Source organism: Piliocolobus tephrosceles, chromosome 18 (assembly GCF_002776525.5).
Source record: "Piliocolobus tephrosceles isolate RC106 chromosome 18, ASM277652v3, whole genome shotgun sequence".
Taxonomy (NCBI): Eukaryota; Metazoa; Chordata; class Mammalia; order Primates; family Cercopithecidae; genus Piliocolobus; species Piliocolobus tephrosceles.
Genome location: NC_045451.1, coordinates 35,416,513 through 35,430,522, shown reverse-complemented (window position 1 = coordinate 35,430,522; position 14,010 = coordinate 35,416,513). Strand labels below are relative to the sequence as shown.

Sequence of the window (14,010 nt, the reverse complement as noted above, 5' to 3'; positions counted from 1 at the left end):
ACCATGTTAGCCAGGCTGGTCTCCAACTCCTGACTTCAGGTGATCCACTCGCCTCGGCCTCCCAAAGTGCTGGGATTATAGGCGTGAGCCTCCACGCCCAGCCCATGTCAGATATACTTAAAACTAAGAAAGCCTGGGAAAATCTCTGCCAAAGATCTCCAAATCAGTTAACCCCGTTCCATAGGGTCAGAAGGGTAGAGTGTCTCAGTGCAGATGCCTGCATAAAGATAAAATATTTCATGTTCTTGGAAAATATGGCTAGACCACTCTTCTCATACCATCCAACTGCAGTATAAATTAGCATACCCATGTGGAAAAGTGATATGAATCAACAACTACAAAAGTGTTCATATACCCTTGACCAGAAATTCCACTTCCAGTATTTATCCTAAGAAAAAAATTTATGCACAGACATTCACCATGGCATTATGAGATACAATCTAAACTGTTCAAAATAAGGAAAGGTTTTATGAATCATGGTACATCCATAACAACGGAGTACCATAAAATTAATAATAGTTGACACAGTTTTTAATGACATGGAATAATGCTTGTAGATTGAGGGGAAAAACCCCAAGATACAAATTACACTGAGAATGATGAAACTATGTAAAAATATACAGAAGTAGCAAAGACACTGGCAAGGAATATGCAAAAATATCAAGTGATTTTTTTTTCTGGTGACAGAATTATAGGCAATTGTCATACTTTTCTGTATTGTCTAAATTTTCCACAATAAGCATGTACTACTTACATAAACAGAAAAAACAAACATTATTCAACCAGGCAAGCATTAACGAATGGACATTGTATACAGATTTATTTCTTTTAGGAATTGCAGGTTCCTAACAAAGTGGGGGTGAGGGGGTGTTACAAACCAGTCACTTGGCAGGAACATTAGACTCCAAAAGCAGAGAAATGCTTAATTTTCTTCTACCTGTTTCACCACATTCATGTAGAATTGTAGTAAAAAAGATGGTGAATCAGGTTGAATCATCAATCTAAATGACAACTTAAAGCTCCCAAATCACATGAAGCCAGGACCACTAAATCTAATGTCAGACATGTTTAAATGGTGCACTGCTCTACATTTTTCTATGATGAAGAGAGCTAGAAAATAATGGTAATGTCATTATGACACTCCATGAAAATGGAGAAAATCTTGCAGGAAAAATTAAGAAAATAAAAATGTTTACTAAATAAAGAATGGTCTGGCTAAGTGTTTTTTTTTTTTTAAACCAACTGAAGGCCAGAGAAATGAAAGGCATACCTATTAATTAAATTAATGTTTTAAAAAAATTGACTTTACCTAAAATACAAACAAATGTCAACTAATGAATACTTTATTGGCAGAAAAAAAAAGACAACTTGGTTGGAAATGGTGAGTGTCTTGGACTGGTCTGAAGGAAGAATATCTGAAAGGTCTGAATGTCAAAGTCAGAACAGTCTCTGGTCAATCCTACTTTGCTTAAAATCCAACATTTTACCTTCTTCAAATTCCTCAAGACTAAGGAAAACTTGGTTTTATACCAAGAATTATGAATCAACCTATCCTCGCTATCCCTTACATCATATTTTCATTCTAGCTTTTCTGAAACACATTACCAGATAAATGCCATATAACCTAAATTCACCTCAATGCTTTCATTTTGCCTTTACAATTATCTAAGGACAGATGCCAAGTTTTTATAACTTCGGGCTAGAAAATCCTGAAGTGGCTCACCTAATGGTCAGAAAGTGAGTGAGTGAAAACAGACCTCAGGCACAAAGCTATTTTCAGCACCAATTACACTGTGGGGGATTACCAGAGCAAGAAAAGCCCTTCATAGTTCTCAGTGAAGAAAGATAAAAACATTTTATTTTGGCTGGGCACGGTGGCTCATGCCTGTAAATCCCAGCACTTTGGGAGGCCAAGGCAGGCGGATCACCTGAGGTCGGGAGTTCGAGACCAGCCTGACCGAAACGGAGAAACCCTGTCTCTACTAAAAATACAAAATTAGCTGGGCGTGGTGGTTCATGCCTGTAATCCCAGCTACTTGGGAGGCTGAGGCAGGAGAATCGCTTGAACCCTGGAGGCGGAGGTTGCAATGAGCCAAGATTGCACCATTATACTCCATCCTGGGCAACAAGAGCAAGATTCAGCCTCAAAAAAAAAAAAAAAACTACTACTAATAATAAAAAAATTTGATTTTAGGAGACTGACTATTACAGTTCATTTCCTAAGATAATCTAGGTGACAGCTAAGACAACCCCTCTGAAAATCCCTTGTATCTGGTTAAGCAGAAATCTGGGATAGCAAAATAAACTACTAGAAAGTTAGGGTCTGGATAAGAAACAGTGACCATATTAAAGTCTGATGGCTCAGTAATCATGATGCTGCCATAAGGCCAAAATCATAAAGTACTAATGCTCAAAGACAGATACACAATGCAAGCCCCAACTTCAAGATGATAAACTTCAAAGTATATTTCTTAAAATGCAAGTTGCCTGTATGAAATAAATTAAAAGTTTATATGTAATTTCAGTGTAAAACACCAAACTGAACATTAAAACTGTTCACAGAAAACAGAAAAAAAAATCACAATTACAAAAGCACAGAGGTATCAGTTATAAGAACCAAGTAAATAAACTAATTTCTACTAATATTTTCATTAACTTTATAAAACTTTGTTGATTAAATTGGGGAGTCTCTGACAATCTAAAGGGTAACAAAATAACAAATATACATCATTTCTTTATTAATTATGCCACACAAATCAAGTTAAATTTTTTCTATCTCATTACAGAGTCAATAAAAATTGCATCTGTATTTAGAGCAGCAACATAAAACTTTATGAGAAAGAAATATTATTATCTGGACCAAAAAACTACAACATGGTTTGGAAATCTAATGACTAAGAAGATAAAACTGGCAACTATGTGCAACTACTGCTCGTAGATTCGGGTTTTTTCCCCCCACATCTTTAAAATAAGCAGCCCCCACAAAGGGATAATCCCTTGAATAAGGAGACGATGTAGCCAAAGAAGGGATGATATGGGAAACCACATGAAATTAAATCAACATAAAAAGAATACACAAAGGCCATGGAAACTTGAGAAAGTTAAAACAAAACAAAAACAAAACAAAAAAAAACAAAACCCAAGCAAGTACAAGTAAGCTCCTTGGAGCTGCACCAACTCTTAAGTAGTACGTCCCTATTCTAACTGAAATTGATGAGTCCTCACCTGGGCACTTCAGTGTGAGAAATCAATTGGTTGGACTGGCCATTAAAATAAGGACTTCGTTTTTAAGGTAAACCTTAGAGAGAGAAAGCTGAACAGAAACGTACTAAATCCTTGTGAACTCAAAAATGATTCAGGAAGTCAAATGAAGCGAACTATAAAACTTGGATGAAAATGTTTCTCTAAGAGTAAAACCCAGTTTTCTGTGTGATTTAAAATCAAACCAACACACTACAGAAGAAAATTTTCAAAGTGCACCCAATATAACCTCAGCGATACCCTGGAGTGTTTGGGGTAGCATGGATTGAGACAGGAAGTGGGTTCAGGCTTATCTTCCCCAACCCTTCTTCACTTTAATTCAAACATTTGTAATTCTCTTTTGTCTTTTGTAGTTTCAGGTAAGATTTTGTTTATAAAAAATGAAAAAAAAATCTACTGCTGTCCCTTTTTCTAAGTTTGAAAATCACTGCTGAGACTGAAATTACATTGGTAAGAAATATCATCATAAATCTAAAACACATTTTCTATATCAGTGCTACCAAAATACAAAGTTTCATCAACTATTTCACTACTATTCTGTAAAATAAATGAGAAAATTAAGTTCTTGGGAAGAAATTAAATTTTGTTATTACCACCTCCCAAAATTTGCTCTTCTGCTGGCTCCAAGATATCAATATTTGATAGTGTGAACAAATTTCTAACAAACATTTCAGTCACACCATACCCCAAAGACATTTCATTCAATGGCTGCATAGGGTTTCTTTTTTGACAAGGCAAGCCTCAAATTTATAGAAAACTCTAGAATGAAGAATGTACAATTACTAAAAACATAATAACACACATTATGTCAAGGGCAGAATCTGCATAGTGCTCTTAAACATAATCACCAATGAAGAGTAGCCAAATCCCAGAACTACACACAGCATTCATTAGCAAACAACGTCAAAGTGTAAATGATAAGCAGGAAAAAAGCCAAGTAACACAAATGCCGTTTTTCTTTGATGGGATCATGAAGAAAAGTGGAACTGCAGGACGAAAAGTGGAATCCAAGCTTTGGCCACGTACTGAAACTTCATTACTTCAATGAAACAGAACAAATTTCCATGGAAAGGACTCATTCAGTAAACATAAATTTCTTTCCATATATTTTTTTTCCTTCACGTAGGTTAAACAGAAGTTGCTGTCATTCTAGAATCACTGATTACAATTTTTTTTTAATTAGAAAAAAGGTTACTTGAATATTTACATAATTTTATTGCTCTTTAACAAAAACTTTTTTCATTGATTTGTAGACTCCATCCATTAACGTATGAAAGTGAAATCCATCTCTCAGGAAGATACAGTTATGGCTGAATGTATCTGATGCTGAGAGTACAGCATAATTAAGAAAAATCCTTGCATGTCATTTGGTTCTTGTTGCAGTCTTCTGTGTTCACCTCTCAGAAAGCAAAAGAATCCATTTGACTTTCAATAAATACCAAATTGTTAAGAGAAAAAAAAAAAAAAAAACAAGTTTCCACAGACTAGAGATCCAAGAAAAAGCAGTTCTGATGAATGATTCCCAGAATCAAGTAAGTCCTCCTTTAGTCCAATGAGATGATGTCAGGAATGTTACTTCCACTGCTGGTTATGACCCCTGTCTCACTCCTGCTGCTGGATGAACTAACATGAGTACTGCTTTCATGGGAGCTGGTGGTGGTGACAGACGTACTGCTTGCTGTTAAGGGTGAGGTGAGACTATCCAAAAACATAGGAGGACAGTACTGCTTGAAACAAACAATGATGCCAATGAGGAAGAGGCTACTTGATTTTAAATAAAGAGACTAGAAATTATTAGATATGCACAAGCAATATTCACATATTTAAATCCCGCTGGGATTTAAAAATTGCTCAAAACTTCACATCTTTGGGTGGAAGGTGGCATGAATTCAGCTATTTTACATTATTTAGAGAATGCAGCATATATTCTTGATTCTCTCTAAACTTGAGGAACTTGTTTGCTGACCGCATACAAAGGTAAAAGTATAATGTCAACAATAACTGAAGTCATTTAATACTAAATATTGGCCCTCCAATGACAACTCATACTTAATCTCAAAAAGAATTTGTTCCCTAATTATATTTAGTTGGGTGTCAATTTTGAAAGAACTGTTGAGCTTACACCGGCATTTTTGCTTAATAGCATTTTAAAAAGTATTTGTTAGCCTTTCCCGGTGTGAATTAAGTATCAAACAGACCCTTTATGAAGGTTAAGGCTGACCAGCTGAATGATGGCGTTGGACTCCTTTGCACATAAACACAAAATACCTGTGTCATCAGAATTACAACATTCATTCTAAAACACAGACTAGATGGTAGCTAACTATCACAGGATCCTCAGGACAGAAAATTATCTCAGGTAATCACAAAGTTTTGCAATAAATGTTAAAGAAGATCTAATCTAATCTTCTCATGATGCCTGGTTAACACCCCTTTCCTAGTGCTCATATTTCACAAGTTCCCTTACAATCCTGGTTACTGATCCCATCACTGATCCAAACAAGTACAAACCTTAGTGTACTACTCTAATATTAACAGAGGAGTGAAGAGAGATGAGCCAAAAGCATTATATCAGTATAGAATATTTCATGTGAGAAACAACTGCACTGACTTTAGCAAAACAAGAGGTCTAAGTGATATCCTGCAAGAGATGTTTTAAGTTTGTCATTAGTTCAACTATATGAAAGATCAGTAAGGATATCTGACTCACATTCCCCATTCTCAAGATTATGCAGCTTATCATTAGAGACATTGGATTACGGAACAGGAATTTAAAAGTCAAGTTGTTTAGACTACATGATTTCCAAGGCTGGTGAATAAAACAGAAACAATAGTCCAGGTTTAAGTTGCCAGTCAGAGGGACGACAACAACTAAAATTCAGACTGCCCTTCAAAAGAAAAAGTTATTCAACGCTTTGGATAGATAACTGTTTTGGTTCATCAATAAAATGAATGGCACACACAGAGTCAAGGGACATTAGTTACAGGGAGAAGAATAGTTCTTAAAGAGCTTCCAAGGAGCTCTAAAGATAGTTGAATTGTCAGGTATTAAAACTCTTTTCTAAAATCAAAATAATTTCTAACTTTCCATTAAAATTGGGGGGTAAATCTAGAATAAAGCCAAGAAACTTGTATTTTATTCCTGCTACCTCTCAGGCAGTTTTTCATTGCCTCGTAAGAAAAAGATACTCATTTATGAAAGTAGTCCTAGATGCTACAGTCCTGCCATGAACAGGCTCTGCACTGAATTCTTACAAGTATTCAGACTGCAGCCACTTAAGTTCTAACCCTGCATCCCTTATTGTAGATACAATGACAAGAATTAAGGGATAATATGGAGGTCAAGTAGTAATACCTAAGGATTCTATGGCAAACTGAAGGCCCCACCTCACCCTTCTACTACGGACTCACCAAATAAGTTAGACCACTGCTAAATATACAAAATAGAGCTATGAAATAAAAACCTCTAGGTTCCAAGATAATTTTTTGTAAAAGAACTGGTCACATAAAAATTAGCAATCCTTACATCTGAAGAATCCATTTCCTAGAAAAATACACAGATACCTTTGCTAGGTACCTCTGTTATATATACTGCTAGAAGGAGGTCAACACCGAATGACAAGAAATTCCTCAGTCTGCACATAAATTTCTGGTGCTGTTCATGTAATCTGATAGAGTACTGAAACAGGAGGCTGATACAGGACCTCTCCTCCTCTGCTCTGCCTCTGCTATAAGTCTGTGCAATCCATGCTCACTGTAAGGTCTTCATGTTGGGACTCTGGGCTACTAGGGTTTCTCATCTTCAACAGAGAAAACAGGGATGATTGACATATAGCAACTTAAAACTGGGGCCTCCCCAAAGTCCAAATTTGAATATCTTTAAAAACAACGAAGAATCAAGCTAATGAGTCAAGTCTGTCTAATCAGGTTTGGCTGTTGATTTTCTATGTACACAATGTTTTAGCTAAAAAATAAAACTGTATTTGTAAAATTTTAACTTGCAGCCACCCAGAACTGCTTCCATTCATTCTAATCATTCAAATGCTTGTAAGAGATGCCAACTGATTAAGCTAAATAAAACAGAATTTAAAATTTAGATATTACAGACAAAAATCATAAACTGAAACAACTTTATTCCTTCAAATAAATTGTGAAATATTTGCACAGTACTTTCTTTCCATCAATGTAAGTAATTCAGAGTTGACTGTCCTGATTTTATGCAACTGGTCATTTTTAGTTAGTATGACATAACCAACAATCAAATACAAATTAGTTGCTTAAATTCAGGATACATACCTGGGGATCAACTGGAATAAGGGAAAGAAAATCCAAACCTAAAACAAAAATGCTTTGTTAATAGTTGTCTCATATTTTAGGAGACCAGAATCATTTCCCTAAATCATTTTTATCACAAATCACAAAACATTTGTGGTAAGTGCTTACCACTCTGCCACAGGGAAGTTCTATACCATGATTAGTGACATTTGAAGTGTTTAAAACCCAAAGATGAATATATTCTCTGATAAAACAACAAAAAAAAAACTAGCTCCCAGAGACTCAAAGAAGTACAAAACTTTTCAGAGAAGGACTAGTCAAAACAAATGTTTCCCCCTTTGCCACTTAAGAGAATGAGAAGCAATAAAAATGATGAGCTAATGATCTGGATTTGAACCTTTAAAAAAGGAAAAAAAAAAAAAACATACTTAAGCTCTTAAGATATTTCACATTTATTTTTCAGAAATACAGAGGTTCATCTAAGTATCACTTCTTAAACAGATGTCTATTTCAATGATAGCTCTCTGTCCCAGCTGTCCCCACATCAAGAGCAGTACATAGTCCAACGCTCTGCACAAAGCACACACTCAGGAATTGCTGCGCTAACACGGTTATCAAGGGTTACTGGGTTCTGAGCTAATGTAATTTTCTGAACCACAGAACTGTAATTGTTCAATTAGGTTTTAGAAAGAGGAATGTGTAAAAGATTGTCCAGTAATATAATTTTGACATATTCAAATAATAATAATAAATACAATTTTTAGGTCTGAAAAGTCTAGTAATAAACTTCAATGTCTGTTCACCTAGACCTCCCTGTGTGACTAAATTCTCTTTAATTATTTCAAAACTTTAAAAAAGAAACCATACGTCATTAAGACAGGCCAATTTCTATTCAATTCCACGATTTTTATGCTGGCATTCAGAGACACTCTGAATATAATCACCACACAGAGAAAGTCTGACATTATGCTTTTATGCAAAATAGACAATATCAGTGGGGACATTTAAAATATTTACTAACCAGTATGAATTTATAACTCAAAAAATTTAAATATATTATCTTATAATCTCCAAATAATGGTATTACAAAAATGCTTATCAAACGATACAAGCTATAGCACCAATCATTTGAAAGAAATCATTCCAACGATTTCTAAAGCCTTTCTGAAAATTGTTGCTACAGATTTTTTTTTTTCTTTTTCGGGAGACACTGAGTCTGCTCTGTTGCCCAGGCTGGGATGCAGAGGTACAATCATAGGTCACTGCAGCCTTTACCTCCTGGCCTCAGCCTCACAAAAAGTAGGGGCTACAGGCGTGTGTGACCGTGCCCAGCTAATTATTATTACTATTTTTTTGTTTGTTTGTTTTTAGAGAGAGAGTCTCACTATGCTGCCCAGGTTGATTTTGAACTCCAGAGCTCAAGCGATCCTCCCATCTCAGCCTCACCAAGTACTGGGATTACAGACACAAGCCACCGCACCCAGCTTGCTGTAGGTTTTCATTTCATATGTCTGTCACTAGCTATATGATACGATGGTTTCAGCCAATACTAAACCAAAGAGAATTACAACAAACTTTTCCAATGACTTCTCTATTAAAATAATAGGTGAGATATCTTAATAAGCAGATTTTGTCTACATATTGATACTATTCAGTAAATCATCTCTCTGCTTCTGCCAAAGAACTCAAAATTTGTCTAGCCCTTGTAATACCTTCAGAGTTTTACATTTACAATTTCTATTATTAAGTAAAAAAAGTTTATTGGAATGTTATTTATTTTGTTCTGCTTCAAATGGTATAACCATTTTCTTTTTACAGTACCTTCTATCTTTTTAGTTTTTCGGTTTTCCTCATATTTATAATAGCTTCTACCTTTTTATAGTTTTTCAGTTTCATACATTCAATCACCTTTAATATTTGTTGTATCTCTCAGTTCATGTTAGTAACTGAAACCTTTTTATAACACTGAAGTATTGACGATGGTGTTGGAATATTGTGTACCGACGCCAAACCACTCAAAAGTGCTCATTTTCTAGATGTTCAACTATTTCCATTTCATAATCTCAGTTGAAATAAATATGCAAGCTTGATATAAAAGTTTGAAAATCATATCAAGCCTGTGTATTTATTTTAATTGAAATTAAAAATTGAAGCTCTATCACCAGAGAATGCCCACTGAGGATCCTATTTTCATTATTTCCATTCCAGTTCTTCAGATGTACTGTAATTCTCTTTGATGATTTCATGTGTGCGGTAAATATAAAGTTTATTTAGAAAAGAATTAAGAGATTTACTTATCTGTATCTTGATACCTCATCCACGGAAAATTGAATGTGGTGACTTATACAACATCATAATAAAATACCTAGAAATTTTTCTAAAATTTTGGTTGGAATTCTAGATTGTTTACCAAGCATTACAAGGGTGCTGTCTATATAAAATCTGTTTAATGTAAATATTTCTCTCACTGAAACCATTTTTTTCTCAAGTACTAACAGTGAAGTTTCGTATAGTATTTTAGATGCTATTCTTCCTAACAAAAAAACGAAATCATCTAAGTCTTCTTGCATTTTACATTTTAAGCAGAATATTAAAACTCTTATATGAAATAAAGTTTCATCAGTAGTGATTAAAATGTTACTGCCTTGTTTCATAGTTTATTAGCAAAATGCATTTCTTATTTCACCGTAAGTTTCAATTGCAGCATGTCATACTGATACATTTTTATGCCCTCCTAAGTATATCATGGTTGAAAATGGTCAATCACTTTTAACTAAAAAGCAGGTAGTGTTAACACTATTTTATTAACACTGATAAAATTTTAATTTTAAAATTTTAAGTGTTTCACTGTGAAATTGACTCATTAGACTTTTTCCCTTATTGATGACAACACATTTTCCTTGAGTCATAAACTTTAACAAAACATAACTGCTACATGATTAAATGTGTAAATGTTTATCACTTTCAAATTTTAATGATACAACTTTTGAGCACCATTCGCACCTGACAATATGACACTAGCAATAATAAGGCAGTCATATTTTTCCTTGAAATAATCAAGCTGTTTTCCACTCCATAAATACAAATTATTTGTTTTATTTTGTATTCACTGTTGCACAGTATCAGAAGATGTTCCAAGCTTCAGTTCATTATTAATATCATTTCTTCTTTGTTCTCCTGCAGATTCAGAAGATTCATGTTTATGTTTAAAAGGAATGTTAAGAAATGTATTAAAACTTTGTTATCTCTCCATTCTTGGTGTTCTATTTAATATTTTATTATAAATTATTAAGTTTATCAATACTGAAATTCTTCACAGTAGGACTAATTACATAAAAATTATGCATAAAATAAAACCAAATTACGAATCACAAAAGAGCACATTAACAATAAAATCAAAGTAAAACTAAACTATTTAGATATAGTAACTGCTACATAATTAATACATGATGATAAACTAGCAATTCTTCTAAAGAACAATAGATCCTATTCTATTCAGTTATCAATTGGTAAGAAAGCTTTTCAATAATAACAACCAGTATCACCATAATTGTTAATATTGGCTAAATATCAGCCTTGGATATTAGTCTTGTTTGCTCAATACCAGTCTTGAAACGCATTTTTACCAAATACCCAGTTCAGACATATTTTACTGCATTTTTCTCAAGTTTCACATTCCTAAAAAGAAATAAAGTCTTACTTTATGCCCAATTTTTGAAATAATGTAAATTTCCCCCAATTAAAAATGAATCTAGGTTCACAGAATTGAAAAACTAACAAGGCAAGTGATTAGTAAATTGTGTCTATACTATTGCTAAACGGTAGGATCACTTTAATGAACAGAAATGCTCATTATCTTTTTTCAGGATTAATTTTTAATTCAAGGTCTTTAGGAAACAAATCCTTTCAGAATGCTTGCTTATAACACATACTGAGATGACATGCAGACACTCTTCCAACTAGCCAATGTTACAGCCATAAAAGGCAGTTAGGAATTAAGAATCTCTGAATTTCCATCTTTGCCCCTGACATGAAACCTCACATGTACCTTAGCATCAGACTTTGTATATACTTTACAAATACTTTACAATTTGTGCTAGCTGGGTCTACAAACAACTTCTTAAAATACCAACTCCCAAATTACATATGGAGTAAATATATTTAAGAAGCAAAAAATAATTTTAAAAGCCATTTTTTTCCGATGGGTACTATAAAATGTCTATTCTTTTCCACTAAATTTTATTCACATAATCTAAACAAATTTCAAGAAGCAAAATCATACTGAGCCAACTATCAATTGTTTCAGTAACACAAATTTTCACCCAGAGGATAAGCATTGTGCTTAAAAATAAAGACCTCACTAAGGGGAGAAAAAAAATAAATCATAGGTCAAAACTAACTTCATAAATCTAGAGAAGAAAATTAGTAACAGGAGAGAATTGCATTCCACTAAAAGGGCCTTCAGAGAGAAGGGAAGTCATGAATGTACTGGTTCTAACTTGCTCAAATGTAACTGACAGAAATGTCTGCAAAAGCAATGGCTATGGAGAGAGGGAAGAAGAGTAAAGGAGGGAAGTTTAAATTTTGTAATACAGCCTTGGTTGCAGAAGTCCTGATACTAAGGTAATTCAAGCAACCTTGATATTTTACAGTAGATTCCCCCTTATGTTTTGCCTTCTGTGACTGCAGTTACCTGTGGTCAACTGCAATCAGAAAGTATCACATGGAAAATTCCAGAAATAAACAATTCATAGGTTTTAAATTACACACTGCTTTGAATAGTCTGATGAAATCTCGTGCTGTTCTGGCTCCACCATGCTCCATCCCACCCAGGACATGAACCATTCCTCTGTCCAGTGGCTCCCAGCTTTGTCACTCAGTAGCCATCTAAGTTATGAGATTAACTATCTCAGTACACAGTGCTTGTGTTCAAGTAACCCTTATTTTAAGTTAATAATGGCAACAAAGTGCAAGAGTAGTGATGCTAGCATATTGTTATAATTGTTCTATTTTATTAGTTATTGCTGTTCATCTCTTACTATGCCTAATTTAAAAATTCAACTTTATCATGAATATATCTTTATAGAAAAGAACAGTATATATAGGGTTCTGTAATATCTGTGGTTTCAGATATTTATTGGGGGTCCTGGAACTTATCCCCCATGGATAAGGGGAAACTACTGTACATATAAAAGATATCCCAAGTATTAAGCCCCGCTTTAGGGAAACAGATGGTAGACCCTATCTTTGTAAGGAAAATAAAATCCACAGCTCATAGGAAAAATCAGCCCCAAACAACATCAGTATATTCTGAAGTTTTGATGAGCTACCAAGAAGAGTATGAGAAAATATGCTCCCTTCACCTGTGAGGTTCTACAATAGGTAAATGAAGAAAAAGTCTCTAAGTACAAATTCTCCAAAAGGGAGAATAAAATCTCTAACATTTACTATTCTACTATATTTCTTATCACCAGGAATCTATAGATTGCTCTGTAGTTAAAATAACAACTGGATATGGTATATAAAAACAGGTAAGACCTTTACATGAAGCCTTCAAATTTCCTTAGCACTTCTATTGAAAATTTCAAAACTATATTGGCTTCACAGATTAAGATTAAAAATAATAAACTTTGATAAAAAAAACAAAAACACTCCACATACCTGGCAAATCTGATGACATGCTTGATATTGGCGTGTGGTGGAATGGTACTGAGTAGTCTGTTAATGAAGGCGGAATAGCGGCAGGATCAACCGAAGTCACACTGGGCACCCTTACAGAAGATGGCTGATACATGAGAACCCTGTTTTAAATAGCATGGGAAATTACAAACAATCTGGCTGTTAGTTCACAGGAGAGAAGAGCTGCACCACTGGGCATTCTCAGTCGTTTGTTCACTAGTTTCAGCACAACTACAAGGCAGCTACTCACTACACAGCACTCCACTCTCCTCTCCTCTCCCACAATAGTCTTCATTTTAACATGAACGTACCTTGGCTCTCAACAGCAACTGCGACGTAAGAGCAAGTTGACATTCCAACACAATGTACAGTGCTGGAGTGAGATATAACACTTTCACCCGCAAACAGAAACAGACATCACTTTTATTAATGTGTATGTAATAAGTATATGGGTACCAGTGATTTTATCTTTAAAGAAATTTAAAACTAACATAGAAGATCCCTAAGGTTTGATTTAAATCAGGGAACCTTTAGAAGTGAAGCTACTTACTACAGCACAACCCAAATTTCTTCAGGTCTAACTTGAATTGTATTAATTATTTGCGATCTTTTCTGGGAATCATCTGAGCAAAATTACCCAGTCTTGCGGCCGGCCAACTTGATGGCAATAGGCCACAATCAGAAATGAGGATGAGTATTCAGGATTTAAAATATAATATCCAGAAATAAAAATGCTGGCTACCATGATACCACCTACCAGGTAGGTGAAATCCCAAGATAATTTATGATTTTAAA

The 14,010-nt window shown here is 34.4% G+C and overlaps 1 protein-coding gene across 5 annotated transcripts in view; it reads right to left on the bottom strand.

Annotated features, from left to right (window-relative positions):
* Positions 1-2,809: 2,809 nt before the first annotated feature.
* The window catches only part of PIAS2 (protein inhibitor of activated STAT 2), a 108,258-nt gene continuing 97,057 nt past the window's right edge, over positions 2,810-14,010 (bottom strand). For 2 of the 5 annotated variants that reach the window (XM_023207601.1, XM_023207603.1), the window contains 3 exons: positions 13,198-13,337; positions 7,558-7,595; positions 2,810-4,988 (listed from right to left, as the gene is read on the bottom strand). In XM_023207601.1, coding sequence (XP_023063369.1) covers positions 4,806-4,988; positions 7,558-7,595; positions 13,198-13,337 — 361 coding nt within the window. In that variant the 3' untranslated portion in view covers positions 2,810-4,805. Of the gene's footprint in view, positions 4,989-7,557; positions 7,596-7,964; positions 10,714-13,197; positions 13,338-14,010 lie in introns of those variants that run through there. The other 3 variants (XM_023207604.1, XM_023207605.2, XM_023207602.1) reach the window with 2 other exon arrangements.